The sequence below is a fragment of the Pelodiscus sinensis genome, chromosome 7 (genome assembly GCF_049634645.1).
Source record: "Pelodiscus sinensis isolate JC-2024 chromosome 7, ASM4963464v1, whole genome shotgun sequence".
NCBI classification, from domain to species: Eukaryota; Metazoa; Chordata; order Testudines; family Trionychidae; genus Pelodiscus; species Pelodiscus sinensis.
Window position 1 is genome coordinate 17,262,678 of NC_134717.1, and position 26,091 is coordinate 17,288,768.

General features: G+C 40.7%; 1 protein-coding gene across 5 annotated transcripts in view; it reads left to right on the forward strand.

Moving 5' to 3' along the window:
• The window catches only part of CCNT2 (cyclin T2), a 51,860-nt gene extending 27,719 nt beyond the window's left edge, over positions 1-24,141 (forward strand). For 4 of the 5 annotated variants that reach the window (XM_075933281.1, XM_075933284.1, XM_025181650.2 and 1 more), the window contains 4 exons: positions 5,205-5,250; positions 6,559-6,722; positions 19,594-19,664; positions 19,928-24,141. In XM_075933281.1, coding sequence (XP_075789396.1) covers positions 5,205-5,250; positions 6,559-6,722; positions 19,594-19,664; positions 19,928-21,325 — 1,679 coding nt within the window. In that variant the 3' untranslated portion in view covers positions 21,326-24,141. The remainder of the gene's footprint in view (positions 1-5,204; positions 5,251-6,558; positions 6,723-19,593; positions 19,665-19,927) is intronic. The other variant, XM_075933283.1, reaches the window with a different exon arrangement.
• The last annotated feature ends 1,950 nt before the right edge of the window (positions 24,142-26,091 follow it).

The window sequence follows — 26,091 nt, forward strand, 5'->3', positions numbered from 1 at the left end:
GAACCAGACCTAGCCTATGTGCTGCAGTCCAGAGCTCAGTTTCACCCTTCACATTAGTGTAGGCAAGTTTTTTTTTCAATTGAGATGAATACATTGTAAAATCTCAGTTAATGTCAGTTGGTCTAAATCAGTTATAAATATATTTGGACACAACATGTATAGTTGGTGTTATGTTCCTGTTCATATTTTTTGAACTTAAAAGTTGATAATATGTAATGTACTTTACAATGTTCCTGACATATATTTCAGCTTCCTGGATTTTTTTTTTTTTTCATCTGGCCTTCAGATATGAAAGGCAGAGTGATTTAACACCTGTTTAGATTTGTCATCTATGTGACTAAATGAAAAGTATGCCGTTTGCAATAAACTTTGCATAAAATAGTTAATTTGCATTTAATTTTAATGGTTCAAAGAATGTCAGGCAAAATGGTCGGCCCTCACGCATGTTCACTTCTTCAAATCTGGCCCTCTTTGAAAAAAGTTTGGACACCCCTGGTCTAATAGTGTTTGGCAATCTGTCAAGATGGTTCACATCTTAATCCTTGTACCTAGGTTTCGCCCAGCCTTTCTCTTATGTATTAAGTATTCACCAACACAGTCCTCTTACTAATGTCTGTTTGATCTTTTCCCTTTGACGAGAGCATTCTAACAGTCTGCGCCTAAGAATGAAGATCGGTGTCATCTGGATCCATCCATTTCCAGTGCTTGCTTGTGATCTTCCTGTCCGTGGGACATTAAGGGAGCTTCCCTACCCAGCTTTTCCTCACCTAGACCCATTGTAAGGATTACTTAGAATCTCATATACTCTGAGTGTCCTGGGAGGTTGTGCTCCCACCTAGGGCCATAAATTCTCTAAATATTTGACCTGAAATGGTTGAGTCTTACTAATAATCAGGCTGATGGCACCTATGTATAAGGGGACCAGCATGCAAATTATACTCACAAAAAAACTGAAATACTTTCAATATCTTCTGAGGAGCACTGTACTTTCCATTGGCTTGTCTTCAGGGAAAATAGGAATCACATCTGGTAAACAGGGTTGCTGTACTCATTAACAAAAGATTCAATAATCTAATCCTGCCATTTATAGAAGATGCCAGATTCTTGAAATGTAGATATATTGCACCAGGTCCTGCCTCAAAGATTTGGTTATTTCCTTCAAGTATCCAAGCCATTCTTTCATGGTTGATTGGGCAATGAAGGATTAAGTCAGATAGCCCTTCCCCCAAGTGATAAAGAATGATAGGAAACATATTATTTGCTGGAATTCATATTGTATGCCATCAAACCGTTGAGTGATAAATGTCTTGATTTGATATGACTTTCATATCTTAGACAAGGTCATACCTTGTTGATCTGCCTTTCACTTTTTTGACACATTTCTGAAATAATCCTGATTAGCTCTAAAGCAGGGGTGTCCAAACTTTTTTCAAAGAGGGCCAGATTTGATGAAGTGAACATGCGTGAGGGCCGACCATTTTGCCTGACATTCTTTGAACCATTAAAATTAAATGCAAATTAACTATTTTATGCAAAGTTTATTGCAAACGGCATACTTTTCATTTCGTCACATGGATGACCAATCTAAACAGGTGTTAAATCACTCTGCCTTTCGTATCTGAAGGCCAGATGAAAAAAAAATCCAGGAAGCTGAAATATGTGTCAGGAACATTGTAAAGTACATTACATATTATTGGTAATAAAGGTTGTCTGTCAACTTTTAAGTTCAAAAAATATGAACAGGAACATAACACCAAGTATACATGTTGTGTCCAAATATATTTATAACTGATTTAGACCAACTGACATTAACTGAGATTTTACAATGTATTCATCTCAATACATATGGATTCGTTGGGGGCCATAAAAGATAGATATTGCCAAATTACCTGGGGGGCCGTATTAAACCGGAACACGGGCCGCAATTGGCCCGCGGGCCGGACTTTGGACATGCCTGCTCTAAAGGGATGCAGGTGCAGTTCCATCTTTTATCTAGGTTTCTTTGTTTTAGTAAGATCTCACTAGCCATTAATATATTGTCCTTGTTTAAAAAGTCTATGAATATCTTGAACAAACCTCATTTGATTACATGAAAGTAAATAGAATAAACTTAATCTTAATTACAGAAGTGCTGTCGGTACAAGCATCCCACTGACCTGTACAATTTTCAAATTGTGATTTCTCCCCCCCCCCCCCTTTAGTTTCTTGCTGTTCAAGTAACAGTTAAATGTTCCTTATTTGATAATTACTGTATTTGTCATATTGATAGCATTTAGCAGCCCACTGTTTCTTCATTATGAAGTCATATTGATGAATTTGTGGTATTTCATCTTTAACTCCATATCCTTCAGGAAAGTTTCAGTATTATATAAAAATCCGTAAGGTTGTCTTATTTTGTACATTGACAAAAACGCTAGAAAACTACTGTCTTTAATCTTCCAGTTTTAATTTGTTTCCTTATGAAAGTGTCAGGTGTGGGGGTGTGTGTGGTGGTTTGTGGCTTTTTTTTTTTAAGTAGAGCCCTGAAAATGCTTTCCTTTGTCATCTTGGGAAAAGCTATCAAAGTGTTTTAATTTTGAGAAAGTTTGGCATGGAACTACTACCAGAGGTTGAAAAAGCTAGATGTGTTGTACAGTAATTCCTCACTTAACACGTTTTCGCGATAGCATGATTATTTTTGGGGAACAATTTTCAAACAACACGACCCATCCCTGCAATAAAACAATTTCCCCGGTCGGTCGCTGGCAGCTGCGCGGGGCTTTCCCTGCAAAACGGCGGAGGTTTGCTGCTCGCCGCACCGTTCCCTTCTGGCCGGATGCTTTGCTCCCACTCCTCCGCCCTCCTCTTGCAGCTGGCAGCTGCGCAGGGCTTCCCCCTGCCTCCGGAGGTTCGCTGCTTGCCGCGCCATTCCCCAGCGACCCCCTGTGGGGATCCTTTGCTCCCTCTCCTTTGCTCCCCACTTGCAGCCGGCGGCTGGCTTTCCCCAGCTGGCCGGTTGCTGGCAGCTGCTCAGGGCTTCCCCTGCCTCCTTGCAAAGCTCTCTGCGCCGTTCCCCAGCAACCCCCTCTGGTCGGATGCCTTGCATCCGGCTAGTAGGGGTCTCCGGGAACAGCGCAGCAAGTGGCAAACTTCCACCGCTTTGTAAGGAGGCAGGGGAAGCCCTGTGCATGGAACTCCCAAGGCATCCAGCCAGAGGGAGTCGCCAGGGAACGGCGCGGCGAGCGGCAAACCTCCGCTGCTTTGCAAGAAGGCAGGGGAAGTCCAGAGCAGCTGCTGGCAACCGGCCAGCTGGGGAAACCCAGCCACCTGCTGCAAGCCCCCCTCCCCTGTCCTTCCCTTCCCTTTCCTTCTCCAAAGCCAAACACCTCCCCACCCTGCTATAACCCAGTCCCCTTTTTCTCCCAACCTTATGTCCCTGTCCCAACTGCTAACAAGTGCAGGCTGTAGCTGCGAGCACAGGTGGGCTTGAAAGGCAACCCCCACCCTTTCCATTATTTTTTATGGGAAAATTGACCCCTGCATAACACGTTTTCACTTAACACGATCATTTTCTGAAACGTATCTACCGTGTTAAATGAGGAATTACTGTATAATTCCACCAAATGTCAGTTTATTTTCTATTATTGTGGGTTAGCAAAATTTATGTGGGGAAATGTCCTATTCTCTTGCCCCTTCTGTTGGATTCATTGATGTCCTCAACTATGGATTATGGCATTTACTCAGCCCTAGAAAAAGGCATATTAGTATCTTATTATCAGCAGTAATGGGAAACAGAATTCAATTGGATTTTGATACAATGAAGTTTTGAAAAGCTTCCTAGATTACTGAATTTGAAAGCTACTTCCTACAATTTTTCTTTTTCAGACAAGCCTCTTAAAATAAAATAGAGGTTTGTGACCATGCTCCCTTTGACATAAGAGCCAACAGTACATTTTCTCCAGGTAGTTCAAGTGGTAGTTATCCAAGTAAGAAGATTCAATGAAAAGCATCATTCAGTCTTCAGTTAAGCTCGTTGTGCCCAGGTGTTCCATTTTACACATTTTAAGAGTAAGTGCCCAAGAGTGAGGACCTTGAGGGTTTGATGGATAAGGGCCAGAAACTTGGTGGCTGTTAAGCCCCAGGAATGTGCTAATCAAGTCAAACATTCCAAAGCCTGAATTTAATGACCTTTTGAACGAGTTAAGAATTTAAGATCTATACTGAAGCTTCTGATATAGTCAAATGTTTTGTTTCATACTTATGAGCATTAAATTTTGATTAAAGTAGGCGTAAGTGCATACAAGCTAATTTAATCCTTAAACTTTCTAGTTTGGGAACTGGTCTGTTCTAGTGCTTTTTAGAGTAATTATGGGTTGCTAGTGTATGATTGAGTTTTTCTAAACTACTCTTATGTTCCTTCATCTGGACAGGAGCACTAATCTCTGGCCTAAGCTATAGTGCAAATTGGTTCTCTTATTTGAATGTCAAGCTGAGACTGACCCAACTGTTGGGGGAGGGAGTTGTGGTAAGATATCTAGAACTACAGTAGGAAGGCAGGCAAGCACTAGAATTGGTGTGGAAAGTAAGAGAAATCCACCTACACCATCTTAGATTTGGAAGGGTTAGGGGGATGAAAGTGAAACTTCTCATTTTGTGGCTCAGATGGAGACAGTTCAAGAGACAGAAGGATTAACATACTTTACTGTAGAGCAGTGTTTCCCAATTTTTTTTGGCCATGGAACCCTTTTAAACTCGAAAGAATTTTGCGGAACCCCTAATAACAGTCTAATACATGGAGCTGAAAAAGTAGACCACAAATAAGTAAGGATAATAATAAACAAATGCTAAACAAGGTCATGAGATCAACATTTAGTTTAATTGCACGTATTTAAAAACAAAAATCACATAATATTAATTTTTTAAATCCTAAAATATTATTGTAATGGAATTTTCTCACAGAACCCCAGGGTTCCGCAGAACACCATTTGGGAAACACTGCTGTAAAGGGAAGGTTTGTGAACTGAATGACTTGCCCATCTCCAAGTGTAGCTCAGAAGGGATGAGTAAATCTGTCCTCAGTGCCAAGAGTTAAGTAGTTAATTTACTTATAAGGACAGCTGATGTCTTAGTATTCTACATATTCATTTTGAAGTTAAACCATTTTAATTTTAGAATGAAGCTAACAATTTAGATTGCTAATTTCTTCTATTTTCTTTTTCTTACAGCAAGCAAGGATTTGGCACAGACATCTTATTTCATGGCTACCAACAGGTTGTTATCCTGAACCTCTTTGTTGCACTGTTGTAGCACACTATAGCTTCCTTTACTGCAGGGCCCCCTCCATGTGTCTTACCCTTGTTGCAACAGGAAACTGGGCCATCTACCGTGGTGGTACCTTTCTGTTTGCAGTGCGGTGTATTGTACAAGGGCCTTATGGCACAAAGGGGTTAAATGCACAATGAGAAGTGTAGTGGTGCTTTCTGGTAACATTTTCTCCATTGTGAGTGCATAAATCTAAAACTGGTAGCCTGAATAGCAGCTAAAGATTACAAAGAGATAAACTTAACCTAGAGAGTCGAGCATCTTGGTAAGTACAAAGCTATTTATAGTTTACACTTGTAGTTAATGGCAATTTTTTCTTAATTTAAATATATTAATCCAGTCCTAACTTAATGAAACTACAGTCAGCATAAAAACTCTTAAAATTACCTCGTTTTCTTTCCAGGTAGACTAGAATTAGTCTAAGCAATGTTTGTCCTTAACATGCTTTTTTTAAAAAAAAAAAACTTCAGTGTTTATGTGAAATTAAAATTGATTGTCCAAATGTAGACACACAAATGTATCCAGCTGTTCTGATGTTCTGGAAATAGATCTAAAAGTCTTCTATGTGTTCTTTGCAAAATTAGCTTAAATTTAATATCGTTTTAATATGATTTTGTTTAAAATCCAAGTGGGTATATGTAATGTTTGGGAGGACTTTAGCCATTTTGCTGGTCCCTTTTGGTATGGGATAGCTTCTTGTGTGGAAGATATTTTATTTGCAATAGCTGGTAGAATCACTCAAGCTAGACCAGCCATACTTGTGCTACTGCCAGCTGGGAAATTGAAGCTATGTGAGCAGATTTGTATCTCAAACCTGGGCCTAATGAAGGCTGCCCATGTCCCACAAGTGATTCTCTCAACCTCTAGGGAACTAGAGAATCTCCCTCAGCTTACAAGTTTGATATAGCGTGTCAGTAATAAGTTGTTATAATGACTTCACTGTGGTTGAACTTTTATCAACTATATTATGCTGAATTTTGGCCCTTCTTTAAAGTTAGTAAGTAAAATACAGTAGAATGAACTGAGGGATACTATTTTTTTTTTTTTTTTTTTTTGCTTTCTTTACAAGAGCAAAATAACTCCACCAGAAAAATGAAATGCCTTTTCTCTGCTGAAGGCTGTAAGATAACTTCAGAATTTAATCAAAAGACTGTTCTATGATTTAATGTTTGATCTGTTGTTTTGATACCAAACCTTATGCTGTATCTTGACTTGTTTGGGATTTTTTGTTTTACATGTTTGAATTCTCTGCAACAGCCTGCACCTTACTACCTTCTGTCTTCAGTACAAACCCACAGTGATAGCATGTGTGTGCATTCATTTGGCATGCAAGTGGTCCAATTGGGAGATTCCTGTATCGACGGATGGAAAGCATTGGTGGGAATATGTTGATCCTTCAGTTACTCTGGAATTGCTGGATGGTATGTACTATTGCCTTTATTTCTTTTAAATTACCGTGATTTGCTACTGTTACAATTAACATTTAACTCACCCCCAACTACTAAGTCCTGACTAAGCCCTTGAGCTCATGCTTAAATACTGTTGACTTTACAAATGAGAGCCAAAAAAAGAGATCAAAATATCATAAAGGGATAATGTGAGCCCCATATTAGCTATGGGAGAATTCTCATGGCATAGGAATTAGAAGATGGCCATAAGGCTGCCACCTTTGAGGCTTCCCTAGCAAGACTTGGCATATGGACCATGCTAGGAACAGGATCTCCACATGCAAAACTATAGTTTATAGAACAGCATCGGGAAATTACCATGACTCAAACATCCCCTTATGTCTGTCTAAATTAGATTGGGGGTTTCTGAAGACCAGGAGAGTGCAAGCATGGATTAAAAGCTACAATAGCCCCATCTTACCTGGGTTACAAATTCAGCACATGCTTAAAATGTTTGCTGAAGTGGGATTTTAAATAATCCTACTGAAAGACCTCATAGAACATGCTGTCTTAAGACTTTCTTCATTTCTATCCAGAGTGTTTAAGATTGAAATAGAATCAGATTAAAACCAATTTTGTACGATAGGAGTGAATCTGAATGTTGTTAACGTGGAATATCGATCTAATGGATTTCTTCAAATAAAAATAAACCGTCTAACAGAAAATTAAATAATCTTCTAGGTAGTTACCAAACTTGTTCACTTTTTTTTTTACTGATCTGACCCTGTTTTTCATTGTGACCAGTTTTGTTTCACAGTTACCTTATGGTGCTTTTGTCTGTTGCCATCCATTGTCACTTGATTTAGATTTAGTCCCTGCCCCAAACAGTTTATAATCGATCCCTTTATTTGTGTCTGCCACAATGAGGCTCTGGTCTGTGATTGATATCCCTAAATCCTATTGCAATATAGTCTTTGCAAATCTATATACTAATCAGAGGTTGCTAGAAGATGTCTCATTCTGAAAACCAAAAGTCACTGGTATAGAGCTATGGCGCACAACCTCTGACTTGGATGTGACCCACAAATACTTCATATGGCCTGCCATTGTCTTGCATTTCTGCATCACAAGTTTTTCATTTTAAAAATTTCCCTTAAAGTGAAGAGAATATGAACAGATGCAGTACTACCCACAGAATCAGTGAAGCAGCATAAAACTGGAAGGTCATTTGTCTCTCTTAATCTCACTGGAATTTTATCTGTAGTCTAAAATGACGACTTGAATATCAGCATAATTTTGCTGCTGCTTTAGTAAATAGGCTATTTCTTTCTGGCTAGATACCAGTAATTAGATTGAAAGGGTCAGCTAGGCTGTACACCCCAGATCTGTGTGCTCAAGATTTCTCTTGTTCCTCACTCAAGCTTGGTTATTATATCCCTGGTGCAGCAGTATACAGAGTATATGTGCAAGTTTTATGCTCTCCTTCCCTACATGTAAGAAGCTGAGCAGATCACAGGGCAGATTAGTTTGCACTTTGTTTTGCAAGGCTTTCTGAGAACCTGTCTCCATCTATCTTCAGGAATTTTAAAATGTTAAATTTTAGTAGGGTATAGTTGCTTTGTATCTGCAAAGGATACAAAGGCCTTAGTTGCTTCATAGAATAATAGGACTGGAAGGGACCTCAAGAGGTCATCGAGTCCAGCCCTCTGCCCTCAAGGCAGGACCAAGCTCTGTCTACACCATCCCTGACAGATGTCTATCTAACCTGATCTTAAATATCTCCAGAGAGGGAGATTCCACCACCTCCCTTGGCAATTTATTCCAATATTTGACCACCCTGACAGTTAGGAATTTTTTCCTAATGTCCAATCTAAACCTCCCCTGCTGCACTTTAAGCCCATTATTCCTTGTCCTGTCCTCAGAAACCAAGAGGAACAAATTTTCTCCTTCCTCCTTGTGACACCCTTTTAGATATTTGAAAACCGCTATCATGTCCTCCCTTAATCTTCTTTTTTCCAAACTAAACAAGTTCATGAAGCCTGGCTTCATAGGTCATGTTCTCTAAACCTTTAATCATTCTTGTCGCTCTTCTCTGTACCCTTTCCAATTTCTCCACATCTTTCTTGAAATGTGGCGCCCAGAACTGGACACAGTACTCCAGCTGAGGCCTAACTAGTGCAGAGTAGAGCGGCAGAATGACTTCACGAGTTTTGCTTACAACTCACCTGTTGATACAACCTAGAATCATATTTGCTTTTTTTGCAACAGCATCACCCTGTTGACTCATATTCAACTTGTGGTCCACTATGACCCCTAGATCCCTTTCCGCCATGCTCCTTCCTAGACAGTCGCTTCCCATCTTGTATGTATGGAACTGATTGTTCCTTCCTAAGTGGAGCACTTTGCATTTCTCTTTATTAAACCTCATCCTGTTTACCTCTGACCATTTCTCTAACTTGCTGAGGTCATTTTGAATTATGTCCCTATCCTCCAAAGAAGTTGCAACCCCACCCAGTTTGGTATCATCTGCAAACTTAATAAGCGTACTCTCTATCCCAATATCTACATCATTGATGAAGATATTGAACAGTACGGGTCCCAAAACAGACCCTTGAGGAACTCCACTTGTTATCCCTTTCCAGCAGGATGTAGAACAGTTAACAACAACTCTCTGACTACGGTTATCCAGCCAATTATGCACCCACCTTATCGTGGCCCTATCTAAGTTATATTTGCCTAGTTTATCAATAAGAATATCATGCGAGACCATATCAAATGCCTTACTAAAGTCTAGGTATATGACATCCACTGCTTCTCCCTTATCCACAAGGCTCGTCATCCTATCAAAGAAAGCTATCAGATTAGTTTGGCATGACTTGTTCTTCACAAACCCATGCTGGCTATTCCCTATCACTTTATTACCTTACAAGTGTTTGCATATGATTTCCTTAATTACCTGCTCCATTATCTTCCCCGGGACAGACGTTAAACTGACCGGTCTGTAGTTTCCTGGGTTGTTCTTATTCCCCTTTTTATAGATGGGCACAATATTTGCCCTTTTCCAGTCTTCTGGAATCTCCCCTGTCTTCCATGATTTTTCAAAGATCATAGCTAAGGGCTCAGATACCTCCTCTATCAGCTCCTTGAGTATCCTGGGATGCATTTCATCAGGACCTGGTGACTTGCTGACATCTAACTTTCATGGATATCTTAACTGAAAAGACCTTTCCCACTTGCTAACATGTCAAGAAATTTTGCGCGCGCACAAAATCTTGAGATTTTGATTGAGAACCTCAAGTAATATTGCTGATTTTTTTCAAAGGGAGAAATGTTTTATGTTGAAGACCTTCATTCTGTTGTCCCTGAATAAGATGAATTGACCTCTATGTTGCCCTTACAAAAATTTCACTCCATGGTGTTTTTTAAATAATCTGCTTTCAGTGTGACAGATACCCAGTGCTTAAAAGGGCTGCTTGGAATTATATTTATGAAGAGACCTTTGAAGTACTTTTGATTTGTTCCAAATACAATTGCCAAACATCCCAAGCTGCTTCTTGTAATGCGTGTGGCCATTTCAGATCTGGATAACAAGAAGTTAGAGAGAAACAGTAACAGTCTTTCCATTTTATGCTTCTTCTTTAAGACCCTCAAAACTGCATACAGCATCCTTAAACATTACATATTTTCATCAGAAAATTTGTAAATACGTAAGTCAGTTATATTTAGCTTCTACTACTGCAAAGATGAGGCATATAAGAGCTGCTACACAGGGTCATGCAAATTATCCACCTAGCCCAGAATCCTGTCTCTACTGTGGCCAGTACCATAACATCAGGGAGAGTGTACGGAACAGGACTATTTTTGAGTGATCCACCACAGTTTCCTATTTCCATGTTCTGGTAGTTCGAGGTTATGGGGCACCCTGAGCAGGGAGTTGTGTTCCTGACCATCTTGGCTAATAGCCATCAATAGACATATCCTGCATGAAATTTGTGACATCCCAAATCAGAGTTTCACAAGTTAATGGTGTGTTGTATGAAGAAGTACTGTGTGGTTTTTTTTTGTTTTTGTTTTTTGTATTAAACCTGCTGCCTATTAATTTGTTTGGCACTTGATTTGTGTATTTGTAGAAAAGGGTCTCAACTTCTGAGTACACTTTTTCAACACCATTTCTGATTGAGACCTCTATCACCTCCTCCCTTGATTATCTTATTTCTAAGATCAATATCCCTGATCTCTTTTCCTGCTCATGTGGAAATTGTTCTGTCCCCTTGATCCTCTGTGTTGCCCTTCTCTAAATGTTATCCAGTTCCATGTATCCATTTTGCTATGGGGTAGCCAGAACTGGGTAAAATATTCAAGATATAGGAGCACCATTTATTTATGTAGTGGCAATATAACATTTCCTTGTCTTATTTTGGATCTCTTTCCTAACAGCTTCTAATGTTCTTCGAGGAGTGTCCCTGTGGGCACTTCACCGTAGGTGTTTGCAGCACCGCTGCACCTTTAGTCAGAGATTTAAGACAGCTGTGCCTTCAGTCAGCTGCACACATGAGCAGCCAGCACGCGCTGTTCGTAATGGCTACTGCACAGCCAACCGACCCCTCAGTTCCTTCTCTGCTGCCATTGGCCAGATTGGAACCTGCATTTGCCCTGCATACTCTTTGAAAATGTTTTGAATTTATTAGTCATTTTATAAGTTACCAGTTAGTTAAGTGTTGCAGTTGTTAAAGATTAGTGAACCTTTTTTTTAATGTGGCCTAAGGACATGCCTGGTTCACCAGGCTTTAAGTGGTGTCTAACATGTATGTTGTCAATACCCATATCGGACAGCCATGCTCAGTGTGTGTGCTGCCTCAGGCAGGGACACTCAATGGGCAAGTGACCATACTGTAAGAACCAGAAAGACCAGAGAACTCCAACTTAAACTTATGCCAATGGAGAAAGCAGTACAGCCCATGTCTGACCCTAAACACTCCTTGCCACTGTGGGGGAAATCTCATTCCCCTGGGGTACAAAGCCCCCAGAAGGGTCCGAGGCCGGAGGTCAAATCAGTGAGGCAGGAGAGAAACCTAGAAGGAAAAACTTTATGATGCATGCATGCAGGCTGTCACTTCCAAGAGTGAAAGCAGCCCTGAGAGACAGATTCAGGGACTCTTTATACAGTATGTTCAGACAGTTCAGTTGTTGATTGTTTTTCTTTAACATATCAAAGTCTCAGCAGAAGTACTCTGAGATGTTTCTGTTCACACCAGGAGTGCTAGAAGTAAGTTTTACAGTACAAAGCCACATCAGAACTTGAGTGGAGAAGTCTACAAGGCAAACTGTGACAAAGATAAGGGTTTACATGACAAATTGTGACAGACTAGGAGTATCCATGAACTTGATAGGCATTGTAAGGGTCTTGATTAGAGTTAATTTGATTTCTCTCTGTTACAGGGAGAGAGGCCTGGAAAACTTTTTAACCCTTACAGCAGTTTTCTTTTAGAGAGTTTTGATTTCCTGCAGTCCCCCCTTTAGACACAATTGGAGTTATTTGATTTTTTTCCCACACCACCCAAGCATCTTTCATCTGATGTGAGCTCTGAAGTCCTCAGAGACCCTCTAATTAATAGAGATTGCCTATCTCCTAGAACTGGAAGGGACCTTGAAAGGTCATCGAGTCCAGTCCCCTGCTTTCACAACAGGACCAAGTACCATCCCTGACAAATTTTTGCCCCAGATCCCTAAATGGCCTCCACAAGGATTGAACTCACAACCCTGGGTTTAGCAGGCCAATGCTCAAACCACTGAGCTATCCAGCCTCCCAGATAATATGACTTATCAAGCCAAAAAGTGCTCTAATTCATCCTCTAGGGTCAGTCTCCTGAGAAAAAGCTCTTACTTTTAAAGAAATCAGTCTTGGCACTGGTGATGCACAAGGCACTGGACAGTGAAGTTCCAGGTATGTCCGGTACCGAGACTACCCAAGTGGTGAAAGACCAGACTCGGTCTAGCTCTAAGACCTCAGCACGTTCCAAGTCAAAGTCAGCTCTGTTGGCACTGACAAAATCATCCATGGCACCGTCAAATCAGCGGTCAGCATCAGCACTGAATCCAGCAATGCTTCCACCAACTGCACCCTTGGTGCAGAGTAAGCAATCAGCACCACCACCTCAAACCAAGCATTCCACCTCACAGGCTCGAGCTAAGCACACGGCACCACTGGATCTCAGCAAGAGGTCAGTTCAGTCAGCCAAGCCCCTGCCACAGACTGTACCAGTGCCGGGGCCAACACCAAGCATACAGGCACCGGAACAGTTCACCACAGCTGCAGATATAGTAACCTCAATGCTGGGAACACCATTGTTTGGCACTGATGGCATGCTGAATACGTCTCGGTTTTCTCTGCCTGTGATACCATCAGGATCCGCTCCTCTTCTGTCACTAGCCAGTTATGATTCAGTTACTGTGTACATACCAAGTCACTTGTCACCAAAGCCAGTGCAGCATCCTGCTCAGTGGCAACCGCTGTGGTTACCACCACCTTTACCAGCCCCTTCCAGCTGGCCATACTGGGATCCCTGGGCTGCATATAGGCAACAGCAAGCCCAGCTTTAACAGCAGAGAACCCCTGCATCAAGGTCCCGAATGTCTCCTGAGACCTCCACCACCCTCTTGAGGTCAGAGGAAGAAGAGGAATCTGAGATATGAGTCAACACCAGGCTCTCCCCAACACTCACCCATGTATTGTCTTTGTCGCAAGACGATACGAATTCTGCCAACCCAACTTCCGAAGATGGCTTCAAGTCATTCCAGGAGCTGTACAGATGCATTGTGGATGCCCTGGACATATCACTTAACTTGCCAGACTGAGCACGAGTTAACAAACATTTTACATGCCTCCCCAGCTGCTAAGGTGGCGCTACCAATGAACACCACTCATGGACCCAGCAAAAACAATGTCAGACACTTTCCACCATCCCACCGACCTGCAAAACGTCCAACAAAAAATACTGTCGCACCACAGGAGGCAGACCTTTTATTCTCCCATCCAAAGTCCAATTCCCTGGTGATACAGGCTGTCAATCAGACAGGAAATCAAGTTGCTTTCGCCACACCCTATGACAGAATGGTACAAGCTTGACCTCCTGGGGAGAAAAGCCTACTTCTCTGCTACCCTCCGACTGAGGATAGCCTGTTATACAGCACTGCTCATGAAATAGACCTACAACATGTTTGAGCAGATGACACCTTTTATTGAACAGCCCTTCCAGACAATAAAAGGGAACAGTTCAAGTCCAACATGAACGAAGGGGCTCTCATTTCACACGCAGCCCTCCAGGCCACACTCGATTCAGCTGATACAGCAGCATGATCTATCTCCACAGCCATGGTTATGAAGAGGTCCTCCTGGGTACAGCTGTCCAGTTTCACGAAGGAGGTGCAAGCCACAGTAGAGGACCTTCCATTCCAGGGTACTAAACTGTTTGCAGAGTCAACAGATACAGCATTACATAGCTCTTGAATCCTTGAGTACCTTGAAAACCGTACCTGCAACAAAAAGGAAGCAGGGTAGAACATTTAATTAGAAGTATTGAGCAACCTCCTTCTCTCAGCCCCAGAGATATTTTGACAGCAGATGTAAACAGCGCCAGAGTAAGTTCAGGCAGTTGTCTGAACAACCAGTGTTGTCACAATCATTAACTTCAAGACAGGGATTTTGAACTGTTGGTTGAGGGCAGGTCAGCCCCAATTTCTCTTAAGACTTTCTTTTCTCCTCCATACTCAGTTTCGGAACAGATTGGTGTTGTATCTGGTGATGTCTGATCACTTGTGATAAGTGGATTTTAGAAATAGTGTTCAATGGTTACTATATCCTGTTCTTATCTACTCCCCACCATCGTTTCCCATCCCTCGTCAGGAACCCATCTCACCAGAGTGTGCTTCTGCAAGAAATAGAACATCGTCTCCAGCTCAGCGCGATAGAACATGTACCAACACAGCACAGGGGGAAGGGTTTTTACATCACTGCTTTCTCACAAAAAAAACAAGCAGAGGATGGGGACCAATCCTAGATTTATGCAGCCTCAATAGAGATTTGTCCTTGCACAGCGCTTCAAAATCTTGACTTTCATCATGGTGATACCAGCCATAGAGAAGGGAGACTGGCTGTCCACCCTCAACCTACAGGATTCATACTTCCACATCTTGATACACCCAGCTTACAGATGCTTCCTACAATTCACAGTGCATCACCACCACTTTCAATAAACTGTGTTCCCCTTTGAACTTTCCACAGAACCAACAGGTTTTTTCTAAGGTCTTAGCGGTGGCCGCAGCACACCTTCACCAAAGAGGAGTCATTTTCTTCCCATACCTGGATGACTGTTTACTGAAAGGGTCATCTTTTCAGGATGCACAATGGGTGGTGACAACCACCAGAGCACTATTCAACAAACTGGGACAGCAACTTAATCTTCAAAAATGCTCTCTGACCCCAACAAAAACCCTCAAATTCATAGTGGCCAAACTCAACTGCACAACTGCGATTGCATCACTGCCACTCGCCAGAGCTGCAGAACTCTGTCTTCAGCTCCTGGGATACATGGCAGTGGCTGCATTCATTGTAACACATGCCTGCCTACATGTGAGACCATTACAAGCCTGGCTTCACACTGTATACAAACACCAGTTTCACCAAATAAGCAAATGCCAGTCATGGTGAAAGAATTTCTCACCTGGTGGGCAGAGGTAGACAACACCTGCAAGGGGGAGTACCTTTTCACCTCCCACCTCCATTGGTCACAATAACCATGCACACATCAATATTAGGGTGGGGAACGCACATTGGTCAACAAGTTGTCCAAGGTCAATGGTCACCAGAGGAATCCAAACTTCATATCAACCTCTTGGAACTCTGAGCGGTTTGCAGTGCCTGGCAACATTTTACCAGCCTCCTCCATGACAAATCATTACACATATTTAGGGACAGCCTGACAGCTAAGTTTTACATTGATCGCCAGGACGGAGACCGCTTTTTCCAACTATGTTGAGAAACTGTCCACCTTTGGGAATGGTGCATTACAGGCAGGGAGAATGCCCTGACAGACAATCTCAGCAAACTGTTTACCTTAAACCATGAATGGGAAATCAACCAGAGCACGTTGAGACTGGTGTTCAAACGCTGGGGACATCGCACTATAGACCTCTGCAAACAACACCACCACCAAATGCAGCAAAGTACTGGGTCCCCAGTCTCTGGGGGACACATTCAGGATAAAGTGGGGCGGAACGATCATGTATCCCTTCCCACCACTGCTCTTGCTCCACAAGGTAATTTTGAAAATAAAACAGAACAGAGCCATTGTCATACTGGTAGTTCCAAACTGGCCTAGACTGATTTGGTTCCCTTACCTGATAATGATCCAAGCTTCTCCATGGCGTTTCCCTCCAGTTTCCATACTCCTCACTCAGGACGGAGATGGGCTTCATCATCCCAATATCCAGAACCTTCATCTACAAGCATGGCTCATCGCTGACTGACCTCTCTAGAATCAAGGTGTTCAGATGCTGTGCAAGAGATTCTCTTGAATTCTCATAGGCCAGCTACAAGAAAGTACATTGATAAGTGGCACAGATTCGCCTTCTGGTGTGATTCACAAATTCTTTTCTTCAATAGTTGGCCTTCTGGAAATTTTACAGTATCTATAAGGTCTTGAGCAGCCAGGGCTCTCCCTCAGCTCTGTAAGAGTGCATCTCACTGCAGTTACATCATTGCACTCCACGATTGGTGAGTTGGCCATGTTCGCACATCCCACAGCTAAACACTTTGAGGGGCTACAAAACATGTACCCTCTAACCACAGGCCCAACTTCAGCATGAGACCTAAACCTCATACTCAGAGCACTAATGAGGAAGCCCCTTTGAACCCATGGCCACATGCTCCCTGTTGCACTTATTCATGAAGCAGGCATTAGTAGCCATTACTTTGGCACGCAGAGTGGGTGAACAAGGTGCCCTGATGACTGATCCTGCTTATTCCATGTTTCACAAGGACAAGGTCATCTTCTGCCCGCACCCTAAATTCCTTCCCACGATGTCTACCTCATTTTCACTGCAATGAGTCCATATACTTTCTGGTCATCTTTCCCAAGCCTCAGGCCAACAACAGGGAAACCATGCTTCATGCTGGAAGCCAGTAAGGCATTAGCCTTCTACTTACAAAGGACAAAATCGTTTGGAAGTCTACCAGACTCTTTATAGCTGTTCCAGAGAGAATACAGTTCATGCTCATCTCCATACTTACGTTATCCAAATGGATAGGGGATTGTATCCGCCTCTCATACTTTATACTTATCCTTGAGCCCCCAACAGCTATAAAGACACATTCTACTAGAGCGATGGCAGCTTCCACAGCATTTTAAAAAATGTACCTATCATAGACATTTGCGGAGCTCCTACATGAGCTTCAGCTTACACATTTACACGACTTTATACCATTGACGCTGTATTTGGATGTATTGTATTGTCCATGGTCCATACTGACTTACCGGAGCTCCGTCCACCAGGCAAGAGCACTGCTTCATAATCGCCTAAGGTGGAGCACCTCCAGGGACACTCCTCAAATTAAAAAAAGTTACTCACCTGGAGCAGTAACAGAAGATCTTCAAGATGATTGTCCCAGTGAGTGTTTCACCACCTACCCTTCCTCCCCTCTACATTGGAACTCATGTATTTCTGTGCAGAGAAGGAACTGAAGGGTTGGTTGGCTGTACAAGTGCAGTAGCCTTTACGAGAGACACGTGACTGAGGGCACTGCTATTTTAAATCTCCAACTAAAGGCGCAGCAGTGCTGAAAACTCGTAAAGTGGAGCACCCACAAGGACAACCATCTTGAAGAGCCTCAGTTACTGTACCAGGTAAGTAACCTTCTCTTCTGTTAGCTTTATTGCCCACTGATGCTTAGGGCCGCTTTACTACTACAGGAAATTTCTGACTAATTTGACGTTATTGGCACCTTTACATGAACTGTTAGAAGCAAAGAACAATAGAAATGGTCTAAAGAAACTATCCATGATGCCAAGATTTTTCTTGAGCTAATTTAGAACCCATTTAGTATATATGGAGAGAGGAGGGGGCGTGAGAGTTGGGATACTTTTTCTCCAATGTGCATTTCTTTTCACTTATCAATGTTGAATTTCATCTGCCATTTTGTTGCCTCATCACCAGTTTTGTGAGATTTCCCCCTATAACAAGTTGTGCTCAGCTTTGGACTTGCAAAATTATTTAAGGAAATTATCACCTGTGTACTTTGCCACTTCAGTCTTCTCTTTCATTTCCAGATAATAATAAATATGTTGAATGACACAGGTCCCAGTGTAGATACTCGGAGGACCCTCCTATTTGCCCCTCTCTAGTCCCTGAAAATTTCCTATGTGTAACTGCTTATCTCTTTGTTCATCCAGTTCAGCCAGTCTTGCCTCAAGATCACATACTCTGTTTCAGGGCCATGATTTGCTTGTGCTGCATGCACATGTAGAGCACCTGTAGGTGGTAATACATGTTGCACTTAGAGTAATACGGGTAGCTGCCACCCTGCTGCTGATCTTCTGTCTGCATTTTTACTCTTCAGCAACTTAATATTGCCTACATTTAGGGTATGCTTGTTAGATACATTGGATTTTATTTATTTTGTGAGCTTTCTTGAACTTGGTGCCTTTGTATTTAAATCACTTGCATTCCTTCCCTGCTGAACTCTCTGCAGCCAGACTCCCCTTGCCCTGGCAGTTCACTCAGTTCTTGCACTTGCTGTCTGCTACAGGCTCTCTGTTCAAGAGGGGACTCCCTCACTTTCTTTGCCCCTACTAGACTCTACACCCTTTGTACCTATTGTTGATTACCTGGGTCCTGGTCTCTGAGGGTATGCCTGTGCTGCAATTAGACACCCATTGCTGGTCCACTTCTGTTTGTGGTCGATTGGATTGTGGGGGCTATTTAATTACAGTGTAGCCTTCTGGGCTGAGTTTGGAGCCCAAGCTCTAGACCCTGTGAGGTGGAATAGGCATAGTCACTGGCCACATGAAACTGCCCCCTCCAGCCCTGGGAAGGGCCAGGACAACTCCCTGGGCCCTGCCCCTTCCGCACCCCTGCTTTGCTACCACCCAACCTCTTTCCTCCACAAGGGGACTAGCAGGACTTGGAGGGCAGTGTCTGCAGCTGAGGTCTGCCTTCACCCCTGCATTTACCAGCAGTGGTGGGGCAGGCAGGGAGCCCAGACTTTCTGCTAGGCTCCTTGCCCCTCCCGTCCATGGCATTTGGGAGCACACATACCCCTCCCCTCCCCCTTGTGCATTGCCTGTCGCTCTTGGTGTTTCACCTAACCCGTGTTAATGAGACCAGTTAAGTTAGGGTCAATGTTGCTTACTCACAACAGCTGATGAGGTGGTGTGAATACCGAGAGGGAAAATTGCCTCTGTAGTAAGAGAACCAATCTAAATCCTTATTCAGTCCTAATTGCATTGTATTGAATTTGCAAATGAATTGCAGTTCTATTTCCCTTTGTAATCTGGTTTTGAAGTTCTTTGTAGAAGGGTGGATTAAGATTTAAAGTTGTGCACTTTTACTACTTTTGAGATGCAGGAGAATTTGGGGCTTGTATACACAGAAATGTAATGCATGACAAAGTAGGGTGTGCATGCACAGCACACTTGTCACCCTATGGACCCTTCTAGCATGCATTAAACGTTCCAGTGTCTCTTTTGATATACAGAGGTAGCAGAATCCACACAACCAGTTACTGTATAACAACCTAGAGTTCTATAAATGTGCACCATGGCTTGCCTGTGCTATCTGTCTGAGTAGACAAGCCCAGTGATTATGTTATTGATTCAAGTGTAAAAAGAGGTTATTGGTTTTTCCCCAGAGCTAACGCATGAGTTTCTGCAAATACTAGAGAAAACACCTAGCAGGCTGAAGAGGATTCGTAACTGGAGGGTAAGAACTTGTTGACTAAGTAATTTGTCATAAAATGTAATTCCCACAACCCTAAAAGTAATATGGTCAGCTTCCTGAATTTTTCCCTAGCAGTGTATGCATAATTGTATCACTCTGCAATTCCGTATTGTGGTATTTTACAGTTGAAAAAAAACTTGAAACCATGAACTCCACCGTATTTTATCCGGTTTGCAGACATTAGGTAATTTTTATTTGTGTATATTTTCTAAGTTTCTGTTCTTACTCCTTTCCTTTTCATATAGGCTAATCAGGCTGCTAAGAAACCGAAAGGTGATGGACAGGTGTCTGAGAATTCTCTTCTTGGTTCATCTTTGGTCCAGAATTCCATTTTGGTGGATACTGTTACTGGTGTATCTGCCAACCCAAGCTTCCAAAAACCATCAACGTCGACCTTTCCTGCACCATTACCTCTGAACTCAGGGAGTATGTCTGTTCAAGATAGTCATGCACCTGAAAACTTGGCAATATTAACTACAGGAATGCCAAGTACCTCATATAGTTTGGCATCGCACCAGGAATGGCCTCAACATCAAGATCAAACAAGGACCGAACAAATATATTCTCAGAAACAGGAAACTTCATTACCTGGTAATCAGTACAATCTGAACTTTCAACCAGGAACTTCTGTACAGTTGCATTCTGGATTACATCACAGAACTGAAAAACTTACTGAGCATTCCACTGGTAAACAAGACTATGCTCACAAGTTGGGAAACAAACACCATGGACAGGTTGCTGCTCCTGTAATTCCTCAAAAAATGTCCTTGGATAAATACAGAGAGAAACGCAAACTAGAAACGCTTGAACTGGATGTAAGGGAACATTATGTAGCTACCCAAATAGAACAGCAACATAAAAAGCACATCCAACCACAAGCAGCCAGTAGCAGTTCTGTAACGTCGCCTATTAAAATGAAAATTCCTGTTGCAAATGCAGAGAAACCAGAAAAACATGTGTCTGATAAAAAAGAAAAGGGTGGATCACTCAAACTGCGAATACCAATCCCATCTGCAGAAAAGGGTTCTAGTAAAGAAGATCTGAAAGTGAAAATTAAAGTTTCTTCAGAAAGACATAGTTCGTCGGATGAGGGCAGTGGAAAAAGCAAGCACTCGAGTCCGCTTGTTAGCAAAGACCATAAGGAAAAGCACAAAGAACATTCTACAAATCGCCATCACAGTAGCAGTCACAAGCATTCACATAGTGGTAGCAGTAAAAATAACATTGATGGAATAACACCAGCTGTTTTGAAGAGTCCTGTTGGCCTGAGTAGTGATGGTAATTCCTCTAGTTCCGGCTCTTCACGAAAGAAGTTGCACAGCAATGATGCTTCTCACAACCACCACTCCAAAATGAGCAAAAGTTCCAAAAGTTCAGGTAGTTCATCTAGTTCTTCCTCCTCTGTTAAGCAGTATGTATCCTCTCACAACTCTGTTTTTAACCTTCCCTTACCCCCTCCTCCCCCTGTCACATACCAGGTGGGCTACGGACATCTCAGCACCCTCGTGAAACTGGACAAGAAGCCAGTGGAGAACGGTCCTGATGCCAGTCACGAGTACAGTACAAACAGCCAGCATATGGACTACAAAGATACATTCGACATGCTGGATTCGCTGTTAAGTGCCCAAGGAATGAATATGTAATCAATTGTTTAGGTCACTTTTTCCTTTATATAATTTTTTTAATTTAAGAATTGTTAGAATGGAAAACTTCCTAATCTAGCAGTAGCAACACCAACTGTTGTTGCCACGGTTTCAGTATATGTAAGTGCTGCTTTATCCTTCACTCTGAAGAGGTATAGTAAACAAGTCTTTATCTCCACATACAATAGTGTTATAAATACTGTAATAGCATGGAAGGTGCAAAAATCTCAGTATTTCTACAACTGCAGCTAAGAACTGTAGAATGATCATCTGCTTTCAGGTGTCTAGGATGCCTCAAGCATTGATTATTTATAATTTTGAAAACTACAGCCACCATTTTTGTTGCTTAGCTTTTGAATGAGTGTAATTGTTTTCTTGTGTATTTATACTGTATGTATGATTTGCATGTTTCAAAGATAAAGGGATTAAAAACAGTATACTGACAACTGTTTACAAGAAAGTGGAGAAAAATGTACATACATTTTTGTATGTTTAGATATACCATAAATACTCAGGATTGGAGCTGCTTGTAAGTATAACAAAATATACATAACTTTATTTTATCTTGTGTCAGAGTCCATCAGTAATCTAAACAAAGGTGACACTTTGTCATGTTTATCTTGAACTGTAGGCCTTATTGGAAGCTGTTTAAAAGGGCACTTCACTAGAGTGGGTAATCCAGTAACATGTATGAGCATCCATAGAGAGCATCACCAATGAGGCAAATAAAGGATTTTCAGCCTCATTTTGCTGATCGTGACCAGATTGACTGCTGAAATGCACCCTTAGCTTTCTGAAGGAAAAGAAGAATAAAAGTTTACATAATTTTTTGATGTGAAGTGCATTTAAATGTATTGGCTTGATGCAGTAATATAGGCAGAGCTGTTACTTAATGATTACGTAGATTAATGTGATTTAAGAACTGAAAGTCATAAAAACTTATAGTGAAAAATTAGTAAGTTGTTTTTTAAACTTTAATACCATAAGTTATTTTAATAGTAAACAGAGATCACTGTTTCCATTAGCATTTCAGAATAACAGCCATGTTCTGAATTCCAAAAAGTGTACTTGTGTGTGATGCCATATTTCTTTTACAGGTGAGAATGCTGTCTTCACAATAAATAAGCGTTAAACTATATCCCAATTTTCCTTTATATTTCAACAATAAAATAGTTACCACTGAATCTATGTGCTTTGTACTTGTGATATTAGTTACAAAATTGGAGATGACTTGTTTTGTTTTTCAGCTGTGGAAAAAAATTACTCCAATTAAACCACTAGTATACACTTTGTCTGCAAGTGTCACAATATGGCTTATATACTGTTTGCAGTCTTCTGTCTTTTTAGAAGAAATAAGAGGCTTGAATGTTTATATATCATTTTTGTTGAAAGCCAATACTACAGTTCCGTTTTACCAGCTGACAGTTACATAACTCTGTGATTGTGCTTAATATCATTAATGTGCTTAATATCATTAATAAGCTATTAATGAATTCAACATATATTCATTATGCGATAGCAAAAGCTGGTTCCTAGTGATTGTTTTGATTTTAAAAAATATAGAAAAAATGAAGTTTTGCTAAATCATCTGTACATGCAGCTAGTGCTTGGTGTAATTGGTTGCAAACACTAGCCCTTTAGTTCCATTGTTAAATAAAATGCTTTAAACCACAATATTGTTCAGTATCTACCAGTTTGTAGTTGCTATATTATGTAACTACAGGTATATCAATTACTATGTAATACTCAGTTTCCAGTAATGCAAAAGCTTGTAACTAAGTTGTAGTTGAACAGTGGACACTATTTTTTAAATCTAAACATTTACATTGAAAAAAATAATATATCTAGGTCCACACTGAGCCTTTGCCCATGGAAATATAGGATACAGATCTTTACCCTTAACAGCTCTGAATTTTTCTACATTCAGAAAAATATATATTTCAACATTACTACACTTGTTTGCATTGTTGGATATGTTCTAACTCTTAAGTTTGTCTCCTGTTCAAAACAGCACTAAGTCTGAAGAATTGTTGACAAATGTAAGCACTGTAAACTGTTCTAAACTAATATGCAGAGGTAGAAAATAAAATAACAGTAAATTGTATTAAAATACTTTTTTTAAAAGTATCAATATTTGCTTGAAAGCCTGTTACATTAACTGTATCATGAAATGCATTTTATGCATCCAATCTGGATACAGCAATATATTCTACTATAAATATAGCATTTAATGTTAATAATGTGGAGATGAAATGTCAGGCAGGTGATTAAAGCAAATGGAAAAAAACAAGAGATTTTCACTTGAGGTGATGACTTACATAAATTCAGATTGATTTTCGGGGGATTGTGAAACTACATTGACAACAGGTTGCTATTCTAGGTTAATGTGAAACAAACAGTGATTTCAATTTCTTTGTAAAAAAAAAAAAAATCCACAAATAAGATTATTTTTAGTTTGCATTATAATTGTGTAAATATGTATATCTCTGTACTGAAGTCTTGCTCTCTGAAATTAGGTGGATCTGGGGAGAAAAAGCAACATATCACTAATTCACGCTGAATGCAATCCATTGCAAATTACTGAACTTTGAATAAATAGCATGATCCAGCTGTTTACAGGATCAGCATTGGTCCCATCAGTGAATGAAAAAATGCAATAAAAATATAATACACCACAATGTACTTTGTTCACTTTGATTATAGTTTTGTTACAATGTTGAGTGAATATATTAGAAAATACACTATGTATTTTGTAAAAATGAAGTCTTAATCTGAAACCTCACTACAGTGCTCAGCTATTAAATCTCTTTGTGATATGTTGAAGTGTGTGGATTGAGATTCTACTGTATGTTGAATCTTTAGTCTCCTTGCTAATAATGGTGGAAGTACTGAATTAAAGTACTCTAGACAATGTACTGTATCTTGCTGTGGTTTAGTATTTTTGGTATTTGGATAAAATTGAAGTGCTGTGTGTATATATAGATAGCCTTTCTGCTCATTGTAGATAAATGTTTCATGTTAAAATAGCCAGTTGCATTTTTAAACATCCCTTTTATGAGATTAAAACTTCACTTGTCTTTTTCAAAGACAACTTGTGTAAAAGCTATTTATTAATAAAATACCTTGCCTCATCACTCTCACTACCAGGCAGAAACAGTCCCATTTCTTATATTTATCATGCCAGTTTGTCTTGTAAATATTAATTATGAAAAATCCCCTGGATTTAATGACTAAACATTAATGGTTTTTCAAATGTAAACATAAAGCACTTTTGTTTTTGAAAAGTAACATTTAACTTCCCTAACATTTTTCACAGTAGTGTCTTAACTCAGCAGAGAACTCCAGAAAAGCACGTTTTAGAAATTGGGTATCTTTAAAAAAAAAAAAAAATAGTGCCCTCTTTTCGTTTGATATGAACAAAGTGGGGACTTTGTATTTTCCATATCACAGTGTGTATTAATGCTCATGTAATTGTGTAAAGTTCAATTAAATACCCTTCATGGGCTTGTTGGAAGTGTCACATTATAGCTATTTTATCTGTAATTGAAATATACTAATTCATAGTTTTAAAAGTATTCTTCCTCCAACAAAGCAGAATTACAAGCATGCCTGCATCACTCTTCTGCTGTTCTAGGGAGTACTAAAGCTGACTAAATCAGTCCGTTATAAATGTATAAGATGGCCCTGAACGGATTGATTTCTCCTCCTCCCCTTTTCTCCCCTCCCCCATAATATCTCCACACTGTAGCTGGTATAGTAATTCTCTCTGGATCTTGCACAATTCACATTGCTTTTGAAAGATCATAACAAATTCAAAGGATGGTGGATATGTGTAAGAACTACTGGTTCTAAGTCCCTGGCTGGGATTCACAGTAGAAGAAGGTTGATACGTGTGTTTTATGAAAAATTGTGAAAATACTTGGTCTGAGTATATACCTGTATTTAATAACTTCTTTAATCTTGCATTTGAAAAGTGATGCAAAATAGTTGAACTGGCATTTTAAAGAAATTGTCTGATTCTAATGAGATTAAAATGACAATATATAATGTTGCTTTTTACTCAGGATAGCTCAAGCTTTAAAAAGTTGTTATAGCCAAAATGAATAATCTGTAGTAGGGCACATGAAGGAGACACTGGTGGGGTTTCAAGTCCAAAATAATTATTTAAAAGCTTTTTTCCTTTTTAGTGAATCATGTAGCTATACTTGGGTCCTAACAAATTCACAGCCATGAAAAACTTGTCATGGACTGTGAAATTAGATATTGTCTGTACTTCACCTTATACTACACACAATTCATGGGGGAGAGACCAGCATTTCTCAAATGGGGGCGGGGGGAGGCTGACTCAAAAGGGAGTTGCAAGGTGGTGACAAAGTTGTTTTAGGAGGATCAGAGTATTGAGGCAGTTACTTCTGCACTGCCCCTGGAGTTGAGTGCCCAGAGACTGGCAGCTATTAACTAACCAGGCACCCAGCTCTGAAAGCAGTTCTCTGCCAGGAGCAGTGTAGAAGTAAGGCTGGCTGTACCATACCATGTCATCCTTACTTCTGCTATGATATTGGTGATGGTTCTGCCTTCAAAGCTGGGCTCCTTAGCCAGCAGCTGCTGCTCTGCAGTTGCCCAGTTCTGAAGGCAGCACTGCCACCAAAACAGCACAGAAGTAAGGGTAGAAGTATTACAATCTGCTCTACAATAATCTTGCAACTCTTCTCCCACCCCACTCCTTGCACTTCTCTGACTGTTTGGCTTGGTCTATGCTGTACACA